Below are 23,294 nucleotides of genomic sequence, written 5' to 3'. Positions count from 1 at the left end.
TTGTTTTTTTCCCCCCAGCTTTACCAAGGAATATTCACTGTAACTTTGTCTCTACTGTTCAGTGGCATGTCTGCCTGAGAAGCTTTCTACTGGTGTTATATCAGCATGCTTTTTTCCCCCCACAACTGTATTATTCTGCTGAGCACTGGTTGCTAAGTAACACTTTGCTTTATGCTACAGCCAGGTTTTTACTTTAGCACATTAAAAAATAACCTCTATGAGCTAATATGTGACCTGCAGCCCACATGGTAAAATTTTTAAAGAAGCATGTGACAGCAGGTCTACATAAATTTTGAAACAGTCACTACAATTAAGATTTCCCTTTGCACCTTCGCCTGCTTAACAGTTAACCAAACTCAGTATATAGTAAAAATATGTATTCAGTAGTATTGAGTAAAAATATGGGTGGTAAAATGCTGGAACAAAAGAGCATTCAGGTTTATTAGTTAGGAATATTTTACCTGACAGAAGCTGAACTAGCTCCTAATTGTTGTGACAGAAGGAATTTTTAAAAATCTTATGAAATATTCATGTATTTCATGGGCCAAACTTACTCTCTCTTGTTCCAATTGTTAAAACATATTTTACCGCTGACAGCACTGCAGCTTCATAAATTCTGTGCCCCAATTACACTCCTTATCGAAGTCCTGAAGGGCTCGACAATAAGTAGATATGAACTTGATGGGGCAGCTGTGGCCTTAAGTTTTAAGAACTAAGTTTGCAATAGAAAGGTTACATGATTCAATCCCCCAGGACTGACAGGAAGAATAGAAGAAACAGTGTTATCTCCTCTCTCAATGTCCATGGCTGAAACATCCTTGAGCAAGGCACCTAAACCCCAACTGCCCACGAGCTCTATATGCTGACTATGATGTGCTCTTACCTTGGCTGCTTCATCCAGCCCTCTAGTCTCATGTGTCCACTGGAGTCTTTGAGTGCCAGGCCTGAGGAACTGCCCTTCTCTCTGCACAGAGCCTCAGACAGATGCAGAGCATACTCAGTGGGCACACCACATGTCGCTGGAAGGTAGGGGGAGCATTTTGGGTGGCATAAGGCATGACATTCTACAACAAAAAGGAAAATACAGATAAAGCAAGAATATTAAGGTGGGTTTGCATCTTGAAAGCATGGATTAATGAGTGATGCTAATTTACATTTATAATAACATATTATATAAGATGTAGTATGTATATTACATTTATAATATGCATGTTATATAAGATATAAAATAAGACTAATCACCATCAGTTCATTTTAACAATTTATCATTAATCATTCACCACTGGAAAGTTCCACAACAGCTGTTTTTCATCATTTCACAGACTGTCCAGTCTTACATGGCTGGCAGGTATCAAATCTGGATTTTTGTGAAATATTTCTTCTTATTTTTGCTGTGTTTGATTAAATACCTGTAAATATGCTTACTTTTTTATATTTGCATTTTATCTGCTGTCCCAGCTTTTGTGGAACTGGGTTTGTATTTCACGTAGATCACCAGTGGATCACCAGTATTTGAGAAGTAGGAGACAAGGTTTGTTTTTATAGATTTCTGTAACAAGCAGATAACTGACAATGCAGAAATAAACACATTTCCAAAATTTAAGTTGCAAAAAATATTTTTTCACAACATACCAACACAGGTAGCAGCCTGCCGGCCGAAGTGGACAATGTCCAGACACACAGTGCATTTAGCTGCCCTCATGTTGAGTCCCTGGGTGAAGCGGTGAGGGGTGCTATGTGTACCATGTGTACTGTGATGAAGCCTTTCCTTCACGCGTCGTGCATACTCTAAATAGGGAAAGCAGCACATCTCAGTCATCTACAATCATCTACACACCCCATTGTCCCTCCCACGCAGTTTATGAAAGCAGGCAAAAGCAACACCAAAACAGCCATTCCTGAGAGCACTGTGTTGACCAGAGGGCCAGGAGAATGTTAGTCTGGCAAACATCACTTCCTTTCTCTAGCAAAGCTGTTTGTAAGTAGCTTGCAGTTTGACATGCAGCTCTTAAAGTGAAATATAAGTTTTGTAACGTTCCAGATAAGGGAGAGTAAGGAGTGTAAGAACATGTATATTCCATGAAGGGCTTTCAGAGATAAGCTCATTGTCCATGGCAGACTGAACTTTATGCAATGAGAGCATTCCTGATGTGAACTTGCAATGTAATGAAAATATGATGATAGATCATGAAGATAAGTTTTGATGATGCACCATTGTTCACTCAGCATAGAATAATGTTGTGATTTGCACTCTTGGTAGAAATGATTCAAATCTAAACCACAAATCTAGATTCTGCACTTCTGTACGCTGCCATATTTATTGAAGACAATACACTTTATATCCATAATTTAAAAAAAAAACACTTTTTGGGACTTAAAAAAAACCTTTTAATTATTTAGCTGAAGTGGATGCATATAAAGTGGTTTGGCTTTTTTTGGTCAGCGAGCTTATCTCTGCAGAGAAAGCAAAGAAGCGAGAATCCTTAACCTATTGTTTAAGAACTTACTTTCAGAAGTGGCTCTCCTTATTTCTGCAGGACAGTGACAAAAAGGACAATGTGGAGAGACATGATTTAAAAAAAAAAACAAAAAAACAACTGAGCTGCAGATAAGAATGGCCAATGTAGGATGCATTTGGCTAGATAATCTTTCCTTACTGATGACCACATCAAATATTCATTTATTGTCTGTAATCTATTTCAGGGTTGTGGTGGGTCCAGAGCCTACCCGGAATCACTGCGGAGGCAGGAACACACCCTGAAGGGGGCACCAGTCCTTCACAGGGTGACCCACACTCACACTTTAACTCACACCTATGGACACTTTTGAGTCATCAATCCACCTACCAATGTGTGTTTATGGACCATGGGAGGAAACCCATGCAGACACTGAGAGAACACATCAAACTCCTCACAGACAGTGACCTGGAGTGGGACTTGAACCCACAACCTCCAGGTCCCTGGAGCTGTGTGACTGTGACACTACTTTTTTTTGTTGTTGTTACAATCTTCTTTTACCTCCATGCACAAGCAAACCTCTAATGTGTACTTTTATTATACATGTGGCTTATGTTAAATTAGTAGGTAATTCTTCAATAAGAGGAACGAGCTCTTTCTGAATAAGAGGCTGTAGATATTATCAGCTCACCTTCAGGGTTGGAGGTCTCCTTCCTGCGGCTGGAATTGGAGGAGGCCAGGTTAGGAGGATTAGGCTGGTGCTCAGGGGACTTGTTGGATTTGGTCGACATCATGAGTTGCTGCCGGGCCAGACCTGGTGTGGCAGGAGTACCACTGTGCTCCAATGCTTTATTAAACTGCATGGCTGGGATAGAGCATGTCAAGAGGTAGAAAAGTATACTGAGCAAAATAAATAAAAATGTATGAACTCTATCTATTGGCTCTACCAATAAATGTAAAAACTTATTTGTTTTTCCTTTGTGCCACATATAATCGTAATTCACAATTCAAATATTCTCTATCTTATGTCAGTTTATCGTAACAGTTGCAAAGTATTAAAAATGACATGTCATTTTATTCAACAAAAATAACCTAAAAATAAAATAGTTTGAAAATGGCAGCTACAAAAGAATGTACATTGTTTTGTTCTGTTCTTGGAGATAATATTGTATCATAAAGTGTGTTTTAGTTTTGGTTTGTAAATGATTTAAAAATTTGGAATCCTGAACGTAAACAATTAATACTTCATTTTTAGGTAATTTTTTAAACAGTTACCATTAAATGACAAAGAGTCGGAGAATGTTTAAATTTTGAATTAAACGTGTGGAAACTTATATGTACAACTAATAGCTTTCTTTGGCAGACACAGAAAAGCACAAAACATATTTTACACTACAGCTAAGAGGTATATGTAGGTCTAAACAATTAAATGTGCAAAAATAAAAGATATAACTATTAACGACACTCTATTTGAGAGCTCATATATTCCCACTATGAACCTCTGAAATATCAGCTCCTATACTTGCGACAAACGTGCATTAGCTTAGACTTCATTTGGGATATGGGGAAATTTGCATGAATGCCAATCAACTATTGCTTTAAGATATTTCAAACACAACTTTTCTCACACCTTAGGATCAACCTGTTTTTAACCCATTTTACCATCTCTGAGCTCCATTCGTGTTTTTTGCAGTGCCTCTTCTAACTCAGAGCAGCGTGCACGTTCCTTTTCCAGAGCTGCTTTTAAATCGCTGTACTGCAAGGGCACAGGTGTCACGACAGGCACAGAGGGCACCTGAGTCTGGCCCTGCGCTGCCAGTGCTGCCAAAAGGTCCTCCCGACGCCGGCCACCAAAAATTCCCTACAACAAAGACAGAGGCAGAGTGAACCGTCCAGGCTCTTTCATCCAGCAACTGGAGCTGAAAATCATTAGAACTCTAACTTCCTCAGTCAGAAGGTGCAGGGGTTTATATATTCAGTCACATTAGGTGTCCCTATCTGCACATCACATATCTGCACTGTGATGCTGTGATGCTTGGGCAAGGGTTTACATGCAGGTTATTGTAGAGCACTTATTTGACAAATTGCATGGTTATTAATGGCACGTGCACTTTTGGACCATATTTAATTATATGGTTATAGGGACACCTAACATGGGCTTCAATGAGAAGCTTTTTTTTTGCAAGCAGTTAGTCAGGTGGGTTAATGAGGAGAATGCCCAGCAGACTCTGACCTTTTTCTTCTTAGAGGGGTGGTCTACCTTGGCCTGCAGAAAGTCTATCAGCTTGGTCTGCTGGTTGATTGTGCCCTCCATCTTCAGTTTTTCATGAGAGTACACCGCCTTCAAGAATACATAATTCATCATCACACCAATATATATATAATTTGTTTCTACACTCATTGGCTCTCAGACTGGAATCCATCTGTTGTTCTTAATAAATTGCTTGCACCTTTCACCCTACACTTTAATTGTTAAAACTCCCACAAGACCATCACAGGAAATGAACAGAGAGGTGGTGTGTTAGTGTGTGTTGTGCTGCTAATAGTGTATCAGACACAGCAGTGCTGCTAGAGTGTGTGTGATTTGGTTGCTCAGAATGACTCATATTCCAGGCAGGAGAAATGTGTTCAAAACATATTGTGCTTCTAATACTTTGACCCACTGACGTAATTACGTGATTTCTGACAACTTAAAGTAATTTATGTGAGTTTAATTTGCAGAACATCCCTGAACATGTGATTTTGGTTGTACCTGTATGTTTTCCAGCTGGTACTCCAGGTCTGTTCTCTCAGTCTTCAGTAAGTCAGTCTGATCCAGTGCATCCTGCAAGCCCTGCGTCAGTCTGAATATATGGCTCTTCTGCATGTCCAACTGCTGCTGCAACTTCGCTTGCTGTACACACACAGGTACACTTTTACAGTGCACATCCACTTTAAGCATTCTCAACACTGCGATAATAGTGAATCTGATATAGAATGGTATGCTAGTGTGCTGTTCTGGTACTAGTGTATCAAATGAGTAGATCAGACATAGCTGGGTTGCTGCAGTTTTTAAACATTTATTAGAAACCACATAAGAAAACTCATCTGTTGCTGTGCAGAATCTGGCCAAATAAATGGTAACTGAATATTCTGGTTAATGAATATCTGAGCTTCTTAACAATTCTGGCATTTCTGTGTCTGATCCACTGGTAGTGGGTTAGCAGTTCTACCTTAGTAGTCACACTAATAAACATAACGCCAGTGTCCCTGCAGGGCTGAGAATGATTTAAAATCTAATACTCAGTTATGGTAACTATTGACTAGAGGAATAAAAATTCCCCTCAAGACTGGGCTGTGAAGCAGTGGAACTGTATTCTCTGGAGCAATGGAGATACATACAAGACATTTAGAATACGTTGGAGTGGCATTTGTGCTTGAGGACTGCAAACAAATACAAACAAATCCTCAGAGAAATGTGTAAACCCTTCCCAGTTATACAGCATATGGGAATTAAATCTCCATAAAAATATTAGTAGTCAAAAATATTTGTATATGTGGAAAGAAAAACTGTTAAAATGAGCAGAGTGCAGAAAATGGTAAATGACAAATGCAATTGAGTGTTTTTGTGACTGAATCTAAAGTAATATCAGGGACTTTAATGTCTGCCCTTGCAGGTTGTTTACTCTGTGAGAAATTTCAAAATAAACTGACCTCTACTATCTGAGCTATAAATTCCATGCACAGGAACTTACTTTATGTTGGCAGTGAAATCTAAAATGTTATTTATTTCTGAGTCACACCTTCTACTACTTGACTGTTTGTACATCTTGTCAATCTGACTCATTCCTTTAAATCCTGCAGTGAACATGTACTAATTTTATATTTTAACCACTGGAACTACTAAAAATAAACATATTCTAACTTTATAAACAGGATAAAATTTTACATGTTCTCTAAAATATAGTAACCCATAATGGGTTTTGAATAGTACCTCATCCACCAGCCTCTGTTTCAGCTCCCGCTCACTCTCCAGTTTCTGCTGCAGACTGCGAGCATTCATTTCCAGCATTGCATGCTTCTTTTCCAGATCACCCAACTAATGAACAAGCAAACAAAGAAAACAAGACATTTACACGCTATTCTTCACATGATGCAACAGTTGTGATTTATTCAGTGTAGCAACAAACACTATGTCCTACTTCTAAATCATCAGCAACAATTTGAATTACTGTGATCTCGGTTTCTTTATCTGTTCACTGTCAGGATAAATACAGAACCAGAAATGACAGAAAAAACTGAAAGTCACCCACTGGCCAGCTAGTCATTTCTTTCACTAAACACTGCAAAACCTTCCAATAAACAACTGGATCAGTGTGAAGTTGTTTTTACAGGTAAGAGACTTCAAGGCCACACTCACAACTGTAGTAACAGAAACTGTTACCGTTACTTTGACCGTGTGGAACTACAAGAACACTGACTGAAATTGTATTCTATTTATGAGGCAAAAATTATGAAGAAAAGCATGGATTAAGAACTTCACCAGACATAACAAAAGAGCTATATATATTTGTGGCTGTTTTTCTGACATTAGCTGGAAACCTTATTTTTGGGTAAACTTGTTAAGATATAAGACATCATGAACTCTGGATTATGGGTCAGGCATGTTGGGACAAGAAAAAATGTAAACTATGCTAGTTATAAAATGGCTAGACTTTACAAAATCCACCTAACAAAGCCACAAATTAATATTTTTTTAAATATATTTCTTTTGTTCACTATGACCTCTTGAACAATAAAGAAAAACAATTAAAAAACATCAGATGTAATCTTTAATTACAGTGATGAAAGAAAATGCGATGTTACATATGGTTTTATGTGAATAGTGGATGTGTGTGCCAGAGCACACTGAGAATGTATACCTCCCAGTGCATACAAATACAATAAATACAGTTAAACACAATATTATTCACATCTACATCAGATTTTAGGTTACAATGAATTATAGTCTGATTTATTGCCTGAATTATTTCTTACTGCTGAAAATAATAAGTGGCAAAATACAGTAAGACATTGTGCTATTTCTGTTTATTTTGTTTTGCCCTAAATGTTTTAGAATATTAATTGTGGTTGTTATATTGGTTGATCCTAAAGTTAACACATTCCTGTTTAATATAAGTGCATTTACATTACACTACATATGGTTACACTACAAAGACATTTAGAGATACTCTGAGTTGCACCCTTTACAAAGAGGACAGCTGTTTCACCCAGAGGGAGGTCTCTGGTAGCTTTCACAGGTCATTCTCTCATATGGAATGTTCTAAGGGATAAACCGTTCGTCATAGAATGTTATTGGCTTAAAAAAGTAATATGAAATAAAACGAAATCTGACACCCCTAAAATTGACTTAAAATTACAATTTGAAAAACCCTTTCTCAGTAATTATGGCAAAGTAATATTTTGCTATCAAAACAATTATATAACATGTATTTTTAAGCCAATAACAGAAGACCATCAGATGAGAACTGGTGTTGAAACTGTAATTTGTAGCCCTGAGACTTTTTGGACATTAGATATTCTTACTGCGGACTGCCTCAAACCACTCAAATGATTTGTGAACTAGTAAGGCTAAGCTCATGGCTATGTGTGACAAAATGCTAACAGCTGGCAATAATAATCAGTTCATGCATTTTTTAGCAACTCCAGACATAGTGCCTCATCCAGCAAAACCATCTTAGATACAAGGCCTCACAATCAATCAACTGTGTATGTAAAGTCACTACGGTGACTCATCCTGAGGTAGCAGGTCATTGTGTAAAAGAGAAATAGAAAAGAAGTAGAAGAAAAAAAAGAGTACCCAAGTTAGGTACAGTGGAGCCAAACTGCATTTAATCAGCAAGGAAAACCAGCTCTGAACATTGGATAAACTCAGAGACCAAAGAAATATGGGCTCCATATACAACCCCATTTCCAGAAAAATTGGGACATTGTGCAAAATTGAAATAAAAAACAAAATTCAATAATGCGCAAATCATTTAAACCATGTATTTAATTTAAAATTGTACAAAGTCAATATGTATTGTGTATATATATATAACAAAGTGTATATATATTTTTTTTAATATTTGCCCATTTTGAATTCGATGCCAGAAACTTGGTCCAAAACGTTGCATCAGCTCTTCTTTTAACAACTATTTGTAAGCCTTTGGGAACAGAGGAGACCAGCTGCTGTAGATTTGTTATAGGAATTCATCTGCACAGCTCATGGTCTCAATATGTATTTTTATTTCATAATACACCCGTTGATTTTAGTGGGTGACAGGTCTGGACTAGTTTGGCTCTCTGACCCTTTTACTAAGGAGCTATGCTGATGTAACCCATGCAGAATGAACATGCCTTTTTTTAATTCAGTGCTGTCTGAGGGCCAGAAGGCCACAGCAAGCTGGTTTAGGGCCTTGTCCCTTGCCCTAAGTGATTTCTCCAGATTCTCTGAAACTTTCAATTATATTGTGTGCCGTACATGATTAAATCTTTCTTTACTATTTTAAGTTGAGAAACATTATCCTTGGATCATTTCCCACACTGTCTTTCACAGAGTGGTGAACTCCTCCCCATCTTTAGTTCTGAAATGCTCATCCTCTCTGACTCAACCATGTCACTGGACTGCTTCCAGTTAATCTTTTATTTTTGTTTGTAACATTACACAACTTTACTTTTTTTCTCATCCCAAATCTTGGAATGTGTTGCTGGCCTCAAATTAAAAACAAGATTTTAAGTTAAATTGTTTTTCAAATAAACAATAAAATGTCCTGATTTCATTCAACCTTTGTTATTTTTCAATTAATTACCAATTAAATATAGGGTTTTAAATTATTTGCACATCATTGCATTCTGTTTTTCTTTTCATTTTTCTCAGCATCCCAGTTTCTTTGGAGATCAATCCCAGTCCACCCAATAACAAAGTAAACCTAGTATAAAGTGGGGGCATGCCTACCGGTGGGCTGTGGTGGGCATTGCCCACCCAGAGGAATCATTTGCCCAGTGAAAATATAACCATGTAACATACCCATTTTGAACATTCAGGGGCTGATGCTCATATTTTTATTTTTTCTTCCTCATATTCACCTATGTTTTGTTTATTGTTATTTATTTAGCGAGAGATAGAGACTGAAAGCAAGACAGACAGAGAAACCAAGAAAGAAGAGGGAAAAAAGAGAGATTAGGGAACACCAGGTAAGATTTGTTTCTTTTGCTCCTGGGGCTTTGCCTAGTTTCATTCGTTTTTTATAGCACTATACTGAAATCAGTGGGAAGGTGGGGTGTTTTCTTACCCTCCTCATACATACATGCATTACATAGTGCAGTTTCTGTAGTGCACAGTAGCAACAACAGAGGCTCTGTGCTCCCTATGACAGGTCAGTGAAACATCACAAAGATTTTGAAGCTGTAACTTCAAATTTTGTAAGGAAAAATATTACATAGTGTTCCTTTAAGAAGACAATGAGAAAAAGAAATAACTCAGACAGAGCCTCAGAAAGAGACATTTTTTCTTTCTTACAAGGTAATGGCCCCAAAGTATCTCCCAAAAATTGGTTGGTGTAATTGTATTCTTTTTGTCGTCCTCCCTTCTTCTCAAATTACACTACACCCTTGTTCACAATCCTTATAAAAGAAAAGCAGTGTTTTTGTTGTTGCCCACCCAAACAATCCAAATGCCCACCAAAGAGAACAGCTTAGTAATGCCTCTGGTATAATAGTGTAGACAAAAAAGCACAAGAGTGGCTTTGCTTGCCTCAAAGGAAGCATAAACTAGCCTTCACCCACATTCTCATAATGGACTGCAATAAAGAACTCAATGTGACAGGTTTATGTGCAAAAGTTTGCTGAGTGCTTTGGGACCCTATTACTGCCATATAACACAGTACCGTGTCAGAGAGACCTTCTGCTTTCAGTTTCTGGTCCTTCAAAGCCTGCTGCAGAGCCAGGATCTCAGCCTTATGCTCTTTCACTGCCAGATCAATGGCCTGGCGAGATTCAGAACTGCGCTGATCAGCGCGCAATCTGAAAGAGAGAGAGAGAGAGAGAGAGAGAGAGAGGGAGAGAGAGAGAGAACATGGAATATGTAGGTGCATTATGTATATACATTTGTGCGAATGAGTATGCACTTGTAGGCTGTAACCTATTCTGTTTCTCATTGTCCAGCTGTCTCTGTATTTCTCTGGCTCTGCGCTCAGCCTGGTTCTTCTCCTCCTCCAGAGCGTTCCTCCAGCTCTCCCACTGCCGCTCTTTTTCCAGCAGCTCGTCGTTCAGTGTCTCCAACTCCAACACCTGTTCTTCCAACATGGTGCATGTTGTCTTCAGGGTCTCTATGTTCTACACACACACATACACACACATACACACACACATTACCAATTCATTTTGATTGACTGACTATTCATGAACTAATTATGAGGTGATATGAGGTGTTAAAGTCTGTCCTACAAAGGCAGCCTTATGTAAATATTAATTCAAGATTAATTTTCATTCATTATTCAAAATGATTTAAAGGGGAAAGCACATTACCTAGCAAAACCTCTGATGTATCAGTGCAACACAAGCTAACTCATTACCACTCAATTAATAGCCAGACAGCAGTGGTTTTTCAGTGGGCTATTTCCAGGATTTAGGCCATAGAATACGAGAGGTATTGTGTTATTGGAAATAAAATCACTTCTATAATAAATAAATAATAATCATTTCAACTTACATCGATCAAACATAACATTATGAACACCTCTTTGTTTCTACACTCACACTTCATTTGCTCAGCTTCACTGACCATACAGGAGCACTTTGTGGTTCTACAATTACAGACCGCAGCCCAACTATTGCATAAATTGTTGGCCTCCTATCACACTGTTCTTCAATGGTCAGGACCCTTACAGGACCACCACAGAGCAGGTATGATTTGGGTAATGGATCACTCTCAGTGCTGCAGTGACACTGACATGATGGTACTTTGTTAATGTGTGTTGCAATGATACAAGTGGATCGGGCACAGGAGGGCAGCATCAAGTTTTTAAATCACTCAATCTGATTGAGTCTGATCCTCAATGTCAGTGTCACTGTAGTGCTGAGAATGATCCACCACCCAAATCATACCTGCTCTGTGGGGGTCCTGACCTTTGGAAATCAGTGTAAAAGGGAGCACAAGCATGCACAGCAAGAGATGGACTACAGTCTGTAATTGTAGAATTACAAAATGCTTCTGTATGGTACGTGGAGCTGTAAAGAATTGACAGTAAGTGCAGAAACAAGGAGGTGGTCATAATGTCATGGATAATTGGTGTATATAGCAGAGGGGCAAAAATAGGAAGCAAAAAAATGAAGGATTCAAATAAGTCAAAAAGAAAAGCTTTTAGCAGAGACTTGAAGACAGACAGGGTCAAACAGTTACAAAGAATAAGTGGAAGAGAGTTCCAAAGTTTGGAGGCAGGGACACTAAAAGATCTCTCACCCATTGTAGAAATACAAGGACAGTAAGAAGTCCAGAGTTAGAAGATCTAAGACATTCATTAATTGTCTGTAACCCTTATCCAGTTCAGGGTCGCGGTGGGTCCGGAGCCTACCCGGACTCATTGGGTGCAAGGAACACACCCTGGAGGGGATGCCAGTCCTTCACAGTATGCCACACACACACACACACACACACACACACACACACACACACACACACACACACACACACACTCACACACATTCACTCACACCTATGGGCACCTTTAAGTTGCCAATCCACCTACCAACGTGTGTTTTTGAACTTTGGGTGTAAACTGGAGCACCCAGAGGAAACCCACACGAACACGGGGAGAACACACCAACTCCTCACAGACAGTCACCCGGAGCGGGACTCAAACCCACAACCTCCAGGTCCCTGGAGCTGTGGGAGATCTAAGACAACTAAAAGAAAAATATAAACAAATAAAGTCATAGAGATCATGTAGATCATAGAGAAATCACAACTATGTGATTTTAATGTCCTTACAGTGCAAAATGGAAAAAAAGAAGGGCAGCTTTATTTTTGTTTGTTTGCTTATGAAATGTATATATATATATATATATATATATATATATATTTTGTATTAGTTTTTTTATGAGCTACAGTAGAAAAACTAAGTAACAGTGAGCTGCAATGTAAAAATAATAATTGTTTAGCAACCAACATTCATTGACTCTGAAAAAAAGATTTAAATAAATAAAATCCTGTTATGAAAAATAGCAGTAAAGGTAGCGTGCTTCACCATTGTGTTGTCTGCACTAAGTGTTGTAAATGTATATTTTTATGTGCAACAACAAATGGGCTACAGTCAGTAGTTTCTCACCAGCAGAGGGCACCTACACTATATCTACAGCTTAAATGGCCAAAAGTATCTATATCCAAAAACTTCAAGGATATTAAAGGTTTTCACCATAAAGTCACACCAGTAAGAGTGTGTTTACACTTTTCATAAGGATTTATTATATGTTTATAAATAATTATGCATTCATAAGTATATAACTAATCAGGTCAAGGAGCTGGTGCTAATTTGGATGATTATATACATCTCTCTTTTAACCATCAGCTACAGACATTTGAACATACAATGTGGGTTGACTTTGTAGTGGTATTTAGTGAAGAGGAGCCTTACAGGGACATCACTGAGTAGTGGGTTTTGTGTGGTACATAATTCTCAGTCATGCAGTGACAGCTATTAATCTGAGTATATTACAAGTGTAAAATTTGTATTCTATTTGTCAAATAATAAGCAAGAAAACAGAGCGTCCTTTTTTGTTGTTACTGGCCAATGTTTCCATTGGCTGCTCTGATGTAGCAGGGAAAAAAAAGAAGTTGTGAGGACCACCCAAATCTCATCACAACACCACAAAATGTGAAGCATATTGGTGTCCTGCAGTATGTGCTGAATTATACTGGGATGGCTGACAATGTGGTACAAACAGCCCCACATAAAATACTTATTTTCACCAACCGCCACTGGTACACCTGTGGGTACAATGGGTAATGGAACTGGATTTATTTATAAAGTGTGTCTACAAACATCTGGTCACAGTGCATAGTGGGTGTCTGATGTTATTATTAATGAGTGTAAGTACAAAATAAGTGTCAACTAGATTTAGTTTAGTTTAATCTTGACAGTTGATGTATAAATCCCTGTAACTCATGTATTTCATGTCCTTTTCTAATGACTCTGAGACTGGATATTTGCACTGTTCCTACCACACCTCTTGAGAGTGACACAGAAGAGAAGGATTGTAATGAGGAAAGAGGCTTCGGGAGAAATAAAAAACTGAGGAGAGAGGCTCCAAATATAGGTGCATAGCCGCAGTGCTGCTGCCCGTGTGAAGTCCAACGCAGCCGGGGCAGAGGGGAGCGGAGAGAGAGTGGATGACACATCTCTCCATCCCACAAGCGTCTATGATTACCATTCGTTCGTGTTATACAACAGCCAGCACTGAGACACCGCACACCCACACACACCACCTCCCACACGCAGGCAGCAGCTCCACTTCTCTCACACACACGCAAAACACACACACAGCCTCTGCTCTCCTCCACCATCTTGCTTCTCCACTGCTAGGAAACAAAAGAAGCTTCCAGCATTAATTTACAGTTTCTTACGTTTCTATTGCACTGGGATGACAGACCAAATTAGTCCAGATGTTTTATTTCTTAAGGGCCATCAACTTCTGGATTATTGTTTCTGTGACTGTGTTTTGACTGCACCTGTCAGTTGTGCTTTTCTTGGTTTTATTGGCCATAATAGAAGATGAAAAATATATATAATTTCTTTAGTGGTGTTAAAGTTAACATGTTAATAAGCTGTAAAATGACCCATAATCATTATTTTTTTCTTTTCTTTCATGTTTTGTGTGGGTCATGTGCCATATAGAGGAAGGCACTTGGGCCTGGCAGATCGCAAGAATACTGGTGGCATGGTGAGTGAAGGAACAGTGTTGTCCTCCTCTTTCAATCCACGGATGAGGTGCCTTTGAATAAGGCAGCTAACACCCAACTACTTCCCAGGTGCTGAGGATGGCTGTCCTCTCCTCCTGGTGTTTGTTTATTGCCCCTAGTGCACTACAATGTATCGCAGGTGAGTTCAATGCGGAAGACACAATAAATTGTACACTACTCAGACAATAATTAAAGGCATATTTTATGTTTAATTTTTTCATGACCATTAAATATGACCATGTTCCAAACTCTCTATCTCTTAAGTAAGCAGCCTGTTTTTGTTAAAGTGCTTTGAAGGCTGATGCATATTGTTCCAAATGGATGTATCTTATACATAAAGTAGTTTGGGCTGAAATACTCCTTATTACTTCAGACCGTGAAACTTTGAAAAGCACAAACCAAGATGAGGAACTGACTCTAAATTAAAGAGAGTGCTAACTGCATTAAAGTCAGTTAAACACAGACTGAATGTGATACAGAACTAAACAAGTGAAGTTACAAATCAGTTTCTGTGGTAATTCAAACAATGAATAAAACCTTACACACAAGTTAAGTTTCAGGGCGGCACGGTGGCGCAGCAGGTAGTGTCGCAGTCACACAGCTCCAGGGGCCTGGAGGTTGTGGGTTCAATTCCCGCTCCGGGTGACTGTCTGTGAGGAGTTGGTGTGTTCTCCCCGTGTCCGCATGGGTTTCCTCCGGGTGCTCCGGTTTCCTCCCGCAGTCCAAAAACACACGTTGCAGGTGGATTGGCGACTCGAAAGTGTCCGTAGGTGTGAGTGAATGTGTGTGTGTGTCTGTGTTGCCCTGTGAAGGACTGGCGTCCCCTCCAGGGTGTATTCCTGCCTTGCGCCCGATGATTCCAGGTAGGCTCTGGACCCCCCGCGACCCTGAATTGGATAAGCGGTTACAGATAATGGATGGATAATAATGGAAGTTAAGTTTCAGTCACATACAAATAACCTTCAGATTTTGCCCTTTAAACACACCATTACAACTTAAAAGAAGTGGATCTTCTAAACATAAACAAACCAGAGAACAGCTTTCCCCAGACTTTGCCTTTAACTAATGAGAATACATTACAAAATCTATCTATTATTCTTATAAATAAGAATAGAACGGTACACTGGTTAAATAAGTGTCAATAATGTGAAGCAGGAGAGGGGGTGCTTCCTCGCTGAGTGCAGAACTCTGGCCATAAGATTTTAGAACAAGCTTGTACGTGTTTCATACCTGTTTCTGGTTGTTGAGGTGCATCTCCCTGTCAGCCACTTCCCTGCGGAGTCGGTCCACCTCCTGGCTGAGCTGCAGCCTCTCATCGTTCTCGTCAGTGGCCTCATCCAGCTGCTTGGAAAGGAAGAAGTTCTGTCTGTTCAGCTCAGCATTCTCCTGTGTCAGCTGAGTCAGCTGCTCCTCCAGATCTGTGATCACCTGGAAACAGGTTTTTACCTGTTCAGCATGGAACTAACAGCAGGATCAAAGCAGGACTGACGAAAAATTCATCATAGTCTATCAGTAGCACACTACAGACTGATAGTTTGGGTGCCCCTGGTCTTCATTTTGTTGTAATTGACTTTCTAAGTGAAAATTAACAAAACATTTCAAACGAAAAGGTTATTTGTGCAAAAGTTATGGCACATTTGATATTTTATGTGTATTTTTACCAGTATGTTAAAACTGTTTGAGAAACGGCACAGAGAAACTTGCAAAAAGTGCCATATTCCATTCCTGTTTATTCTAGTTCATTCGTGCACAAAATCACTACTCCACAATGGGTGGAGATTTTCAAGTACTCTGCCATAAACCAGTACCACATAGACCCCATGGTTTGCCTGCTCCGACTGTCAGTAATGTCTTTACAAGTGTTCATAATTTGTCAGAAACATTGAACAAGTATTTTATTTTGCTTAAATGGAGAATGATGTTACTTACTGCCACCGACAAAGCCGCAGAATGTTATAACGCTCTGCTGCCACTGAAACAGATTTTGAAGAAGAACATTCCTGCATATTTGTGTTATGACAGCTGCCTCAGAGGAAGCTGCAGAATGTTATACAATTACATCCTGCTGCCTCTGAGGCAGATACTAAAGAAGTACATTTTGCACACTTGAGTTATGATTATTCCCTGTGATGAAGCTGCAGAATGACATACAATAATGCTCTGTTTCTCACGAGGCAGCACTCATCTGCTTTTTCACTTTGCCTCAGTGGCAACAGATCATTATTGTATAACATTCAGAGCAGGCTAACCACCATGGTCTAGGTAGCTGGCTTTACAAGTTTATGGAGCAGAACTTGAAAATCTACACCCGGTGCCTGGTACTAAGTCATGTTTATCCACACCTTCTGACTAGCAACCAATTACATTCATTCTTCCTCTAACCCACAACACAACAGCTTCTAATCGGGACCTTTGATATATGTTCCAGGCTGGGATATTAAAATGGCCAGCTGGAATGTCACTAGGGTTGAAACTGCTAATGCGCCTGACCTGACTGGCCAGTATAGTGTCATACCAGCCTGCCATTTTAAAATACTGGCCTGGAACCTGGATCCAAGGTCTGTATTTGAAGCGATCGAAAACATTTTACAATAATGGTACAGTAATTAACGGTACTTAAGACAGTACATATTAACAGTGCATATTAAGACAGTAATATGCATTGCGAAATGATTATGGAAAAATCACAATTAATCATTAAGTTATGACAGAAACAAGAAGAAACATTATAAAATCCTAAAGGAATGCTAATTAATGTTAGTTCTTGTATTATCATCACTTAATGATTATTTGTGACATTACCTAACCATTTAGCGAGGTCTTTTTACTGTCTTAAGTATCATGAATCTTCTACCCTTATTGTAAAGTGTTACCAACGCCTCTGATGTAGAATATAGTTTCCTGTGTATATATTCATTCAGAAAGAATGACCAGAGAGTTTCCCATTTTTGCTTACAAATATATTGACAGCCGTAACCACGGAGATTCAAAACCCGGAGAGCCCTGAAATTAAAGGCTGCTGGATTTATTGTGTGCTCTTACTTATCATTATGTCCATGAACATAGAAGGCTAGATATGCTTCACTGTATGTAACTTTATCCCTTCTCAATTTCTGTTACAAACAACCATCAGCTTATTGATATTTTCTATAAATAAGCAAGAACATCTTGCAGTGATGTGGGAGGAGAAGGAGGTGTTCAAGAACAAAAACTTTCAAATGTAGCCAATTTAACCTATGCCGTTTTATAAACACGTCTTCTTATCAGCAAGTGGTGTTAATGAGACTCTAATGCTGAGCATGAGATTTACTGCAAGCTTTCATTGTTTAGTTTTTTTGCTGGGCATTGCAGAAACCATTTTTTTTCCTGGCCAAGAAAACCTGCAAGTGATATACTGACAGCCCTGATGCTTAGGCAACATGAAAGCCTAACATTTGCATGAGATTGCAGTGCTGGTCAAGTGAGTTGGCGCGAGCAGAGGACAGCAGAAGTGCCAAAATGATCCAAGCGTAGGAGGCGTCAGCGCATTATTATTATTGCTGTTAAAGGCATAGAAACACATGCGCACTGACCCATTTTAGCTGCCCACTGGCCACTGTTTTGTATTTTGTTCTCACAAAGACTTACATGAAGCTGTTTGTTGGCCCAATACAATGATTTGTTTTGTTACGAATGACTTAGCACATCAAGGAAGCATATTCTGACCAATAGAATGGCTAACTGTACAACAAATCTGTCCAATCAGAACGTTCTAATATTGCGTGAACAATTCATGTTGAAAGGACCAACCAAAAGGTTTCGAAATGACTTCTCATTGAATTAATTTGCATTACATTTAAAGGGAAACAGTCACATTTGTCTACCTCAACTGCTTCAAAAAAACAGTCAATCCACAACCACATAATAATCCAACCGCTCAGACAGAAATATTCTGTCCAACAGAAATGAAGTACTAGCTACAACAGTAAATTAGTAGCAAATTGTTTATATTTACATATTTCAGAGCTGATAGCAAAAAAATATTTAAATCAAAATCCAATTAATCTTTCTAGAAATGTTCTGCCTTGCAGTATGCTGATGCGGATTTGGCCAACCTGCCTCCTGGCTGAATAGTGCTTATGAATTCTTGCAGATTTAAGACTCAAGCCTCATAAGTTCTGGAATTTGTTCTAAATGTTTTACTGAGAAAGCTGGAGGCATGTTGCTGCTACAGGTGCCGTTACTCCCACACAGCTCCAGGTCCTTGGGCTCAATCCATGCCTTAGGTTACAGTCTGTGAGGAGCTTGGTGTTTTCATCCCATGGCTGCATGGGTTTTCTATGGGTGTTTCAGTTTCTTTCAACAATCCAAGGTCAACTGGCTATGTGAAACTGTTCACACGTACGCTGTGATGAACTGCTGCCCTACCCAAAGTGAGCTCTTGCCTTGTACCCAGTTAATCCAGGTAAGTTCTAGATCCACTGTGATTAGAATGAAGTGGTCACAGAAGATGAATAAGCTAATGAATGCATATTTATTTAAAAAAAATTGTCAAGACTATATTTTACAAAATGACCGGTCCCCTTTATATTTGCATTCTGTTAAAAACGCTGCAACATTAAAGGAACACTAGTATTTCTACCTTAAAATTACAGCTTCTAAATGATTGTAATGTTCCACTGAGATGTAATAGGGAGAACAGAGGGTCTGTGGCGGCTACGCCGGATCCTCTGCTGGTTTGCTGCACTAAGCAAATTCTGAATTATGGGGCAGAGGACTCTTGCGAGAAATGGGTAACACTAAATGGGTAATGGGTAGAGTGAGCAAGGTAGAGAGAGATGTGTGTGAAGAAGCAGGTAGGGAGTGCTCAGAAGAAAAAAGCCAATTCTTACATTTCTGATATACTCTTCAGAAACGACAAAAAAAAAAAAAAACAAAACAAAAAAAAAAAAAAATATATATATATATATATATATATATATATATATAACATATAATATATATAATATATATGTTGTAAATTGAACATTGAACATATATGTTTCTTCCCCCGTCCACCCTTTGTACTTTGAAGATTAGGAAACATCTGGAGCCAAAATGTTCAATTTGAACACACTTCCTGTGGGTGATAATCTAAATCAACATTCAAGACTGTGTACTGTTTGTCTACTGTGCTTTCAGGAGTTCCTGCTGACTGAAGAGTCAGAGTTGACTGTAGAATAAGAACCCTAGTGCTCTATGGTTTGTTCTCCCTAAGCTCCTTTAATCCTCCTCCCCAGGAGCTCAGCACTCCATCAACACACAGAGAGAGGCAAGAAGCATTCACTGAAAATCAAGAGCTCATTACTTCCCTCTCTTTTAGAAAGGGGTATAAAGTTCAGTGCACAATAATGCCTTTTTGAATCAAATCTTTGTCTCCTAGGTATTCTTGTACATACTGGTACATAATGTACAGCTCTGCAAATATGACTAATGTTATTATATGATCTTCGCATGGAACATTACACTTCATTAGAATGCTAAAATATGATTTCCTAATTGCTCTCCAAATCACAGCTCCTATGTTAATCTTAATTAAACCAAGAAATATGAATCTGCAATAATCAAAGTTATCCTGAGCCTAGGTTATAAAAAAGTCTGGCAAAGGCAAGGAAACATTAGTGAGTGCAATGCAAAGCAAAGAAACAAACTCCAACTAAATGCAGCTCTGGTGAAGCTGTCAGGAATGCTGATCTGGAGCCATGGTGAAGGCGCTCAAACAGCTTGCGAGTGGGAGGACAGTAAAACTAGGGCAAATGGATAAGGAGAAAGAGAGTGAGATGGCTATGTATTAGATAACAATGAAAATAAGCAAAATAAACCACTTTTAAGTACCTATGCTTACCCCAAAATAAATAGTAAAATTCCCTAGACTAAAGGGTTCAATTGTTTGCATAATTTCAAAAGTAATGGAAATAATTTTGTTCAAAGGAAGAGAGTGGACAAAGCTTACACCGAGTAAAAGTTAATGAAAACGAAAATTAATGAGCCTTGTCAACTGATAGAAACTTTGTTGATAGGTTAATGGATACATAGGATCATTTATGTAACAGCACTTTAGCTGGCATGTGTGAATCATCAAGCGAACATGGTACCCTATTTTCATATGCTTAATTACAAAACTCAATAGCATACCGCACAGCTGTCCCTCAGGGCGTCAAACTTTCGCTGGATTTCATCCCGGTGGGCCTTGAAAAACAAGAGAGTGAAACTGTCACATTAAGAAGAAGTGTGCATCTCTCTATAGTGGCTCCTTCTGATCTGGAACAAGAGCACATTTCAGCAATCACAGAGAAATTGCATATAGCAAAAGCAACCATCAAGGTTTCCATGGAGTCAGTGTGAGGATGCCAGTATTAGAACGTTTAGAATGATAGCATTTATTGAGAACCCAAAATTTATTGGGACCTCAACTTTGGCCATAGAGAAGCTAGTTGTTAACAGTACTGAGACGTATGTAATTTGTTCTTGCAAACTTATAGTACTGAACAAATATCACAGATGTACATTCATTTTCTTTCCAATTGTATTGGCATTAAATTGTGCATTGTTTCTGGAAATATTTCTGATGAGTTTAGATATAAGGTGATGTACTTACATAGGGAAGGGCACAGTTTAAAAAAAAGGAGAAAATGTGAGATTTCAATACTGAAGTTAAAAATTAATAAAAGCTATAAAAATGGAATTCCTAAAAAACACACTTAAAGCTTTCATTATTAACAAACACTACTAAAAAACTACTTGCATTTCTAAAACCAAGAAAAAAAGCAAGCTCCAGAAACCAGGTATCTCTATCTCCAGCAGGTACTTCTGAGGGATTCCAAGGCATTCCCAAGCCAGCCTGGAGATACCTTCTGCCAATTGGCCTGCCTGGCAGACCTCCACAGTGTGGCATCCATGAGGCATGCCTGAACCACTCTAAAAATGAAAGGCCAACAGTTCTGCTCCGAGCTACACCCTGATCTCTGATTAGTCCCAGAATACACTTTGCCAAGAGTGTCACAAACAGGAGTGGAGACAAGACACAAACCTGACGGAGTCCACTGCCCACACTGAGCAAGCCTGACTTACACCAGAGAATGAGAACACAACTCTCAATAGGAGTACAAGAAATGAATAACTCAGTGACCCAGGCAGCCCATGGGAACCTCAGGAAGCACAGTCACATGCCTTCTTTAAATCTACAATACAATACACATGTAGATTGCAATAACTCCCATGACCAATCAAGTCTGTGAGAGGGTGAAGAGATGAAGAGTTCCATAGTTCCATGGAAAGGACAAAAATGGTTTCTTCTGGATCTGAGGTTCAACTAATGGACATATTCTGCTTTCCAGAACATTGGCCCAGACTTTCCCAGGAGGAAGGAGAAATGTGACACCCTGATATATGGCACAAACTATCTGGTCCACTTTTTTATAAAATGGGAAACACCAACCAAGTTTGGCAATCCAGAGGCACTGTTCTTAATGGTTATGGCTTGTCAGCCAAGACAGCCCCCAAATATTGAGAGCCTTCAGCAATTACAGGCAAATCTCATCCACTACAAGGGCCTAGCCACATTGGAGTTTTCCAACAACCTCAGTAACTTTGGCCAAAGAAATAGAATCAGTCATCACAGACACCTCTGGCCCTACCTCCTGCACAGGAGGCATGACTCTTGGGTTTAGGAGTTCTTCAAAGTGCTCCTTCCAATGCTCAACCGTACCCTCAGTCGAGTTCAGAATTTCACCATCCTTGCTGAGTGCAGCTTGGACAGTGTCCCTGTTTCCCCTCCTGAGCTGTCGGTGTGTATTCCAGAACCTTTCTGAGGCCACCCAGAAGTCATTCTCCAGGGCCTATCCAAACCTCCTCTCACTCTCTAGATTTAGATTCTGTAGCTGCCAAAGCCGCAGTCTTATAGGCTTGCCAGTACAGAGCTGCTGAATCAGGATTTCCCAGTACCAGCCAAGCTTGAAAAGCTTCCTTCTTCAACTTGACGACTTCCTTCACCACTGGCATTTACCACCAGCGTCTTGGGATGTCACTGTGACAGGCATCAACAAGCATTTGACCACAGCTATATAGAGTCGCTTAAACAATGGAGGTTTTGTACAGTGTCCATTCAGATGCCATATCCCCTTCCTCCTCCAGAACATGTGAAATGTTGTAAACTCAGTGCTGTGGGTCTGAAAAGATGAGTAGATTTCAAGAATCTGTCACTGACAAACTGATGAATGTTGTGCATACTACACAAAAAAGCTGCTGATTTTCAGTGGACTGGCCACACTAGAGCCAGGACTGAATGTGTTTGGGATTACATGTCCCATGCATTCTCATTATAGACTGCTGGTGTGGATAATATCCCTGTTGATAATTAGGAAGCATACACATTAAATATTGATGGTATATTTAACTGTTGTGGCTTCTGGGCAGGTTTTCTTTCAAAAATGTGTTCTCATTTTTCTGACGATGAAAAATATATATTAATTTATTATTTCATTCATTGTCTGAAACTGGGACCCATTGTCTGGGTCCAGAGCCTACCTGGAATCATTGAGCGCAAGGTGGGAACACACCCTGGAGGGGGCGTCATTCCTTTGAAGGGCTACTCACTCACATACTGACACTTATGGACACTTTTGAGTCGCCAATCCACCTACCAAGGTGTGCTTTTTTGGACCGTGGGAGGAAACCGGAGCACATGGAGGAAACCCACATGAACACTGATGAAAAATATATAACTTGTAAAAACATATTAATATGTAATACATATTTTGACTAGAAATGTATTAAAGTTCAAAGTTTTGAATGGTGTTCCTCAAATAATCAATTGTAGTATATATGCTTTTGTCTAAACTTTG

The 23,294-nt window shown here is 39.2% G+C and overlaps 1 protein-coding gene across 7 annotated transcripts in view; it reads right to left on the bottom strand.

The window, feature by feature from the left end:
• The window catches only part of LOC136666524 (citron Rho-interacting kinase), a 74,856-nt gene that overhangs the window by 17,303 nt on the left and 34,259 nt on the right, over positions 1-23,294 (bottom strand). For 4 of the 7 annotated variants that reach the window (XM_066644761.1, XM_066644762.1, XM_066644760.1 and 1 more), the window contains 12 exons: positions 20,587-20,640; positions 15,664-15,861; positions 10,618-10,811; positions 10,364-10,499; positions 6,430-6,534; positions 5,209-5,349; positions 4,690-4,797; positions 4,119-4,317; positions 3,148-3,321; positions 2,508-2,531; positions 1,633-1,788; positions 884-1,064 (listed from right to left, as the gene is read on the bottom strand). In XM_066644761.1, coding sequence (XP_066500858.1) covers positions 884-1,064; positions 1,633-1,788; positions 2,508-2,531; positions 3,148-3,321; positions 4,119-4,317; positions 4,690-4,797; positions 5,209-5,349; positions 6,430-6,534; positions 10,364-10,499; positions 10,618-10,811; positions 15,664-15,861; positions 20,587-20,640 — 1,670 coding nt within the window. The remainder of the gene's footprint in view (positions 1-883; positions 1,065-1,632; positions 1,789-2,507; positions 2,532-3,147; positions 3,322-4,118; positions 4,318-4,689; positions 4,798-5,208; positions 5,350-6,429; positions 6,535-10,363; positions 10,500-10,617; positions 10,812-15,663; positions 15,862-20,586; positions 20,641-23,294) is intronic. The other 3 variants (XM_066644763.1, XM_066644764.1, XM_066644766.1) reach the window with 2 other exon arrangements.

This window comes from Hoplias malabaricus, chromosome 14, assembly GCF_029633855.1.
Source record: "Hoplias malabaricus isolate fHopMal1 chromosome 14, fHopMal1.hap1, whole genome shotgun sequence".
NCBI classification, from domain to species: domain Eukaryota; kingdom Metazoa; phylum Chordata; class Actinopteri; order Characiformes; family Erythrinidae; genus Hoplias; species Hoplias malabaricus.
Note: the sequence above shows the minus strand (reverse complement) of the source record. Positions and strands in the feature narration are given on the sequence as shown.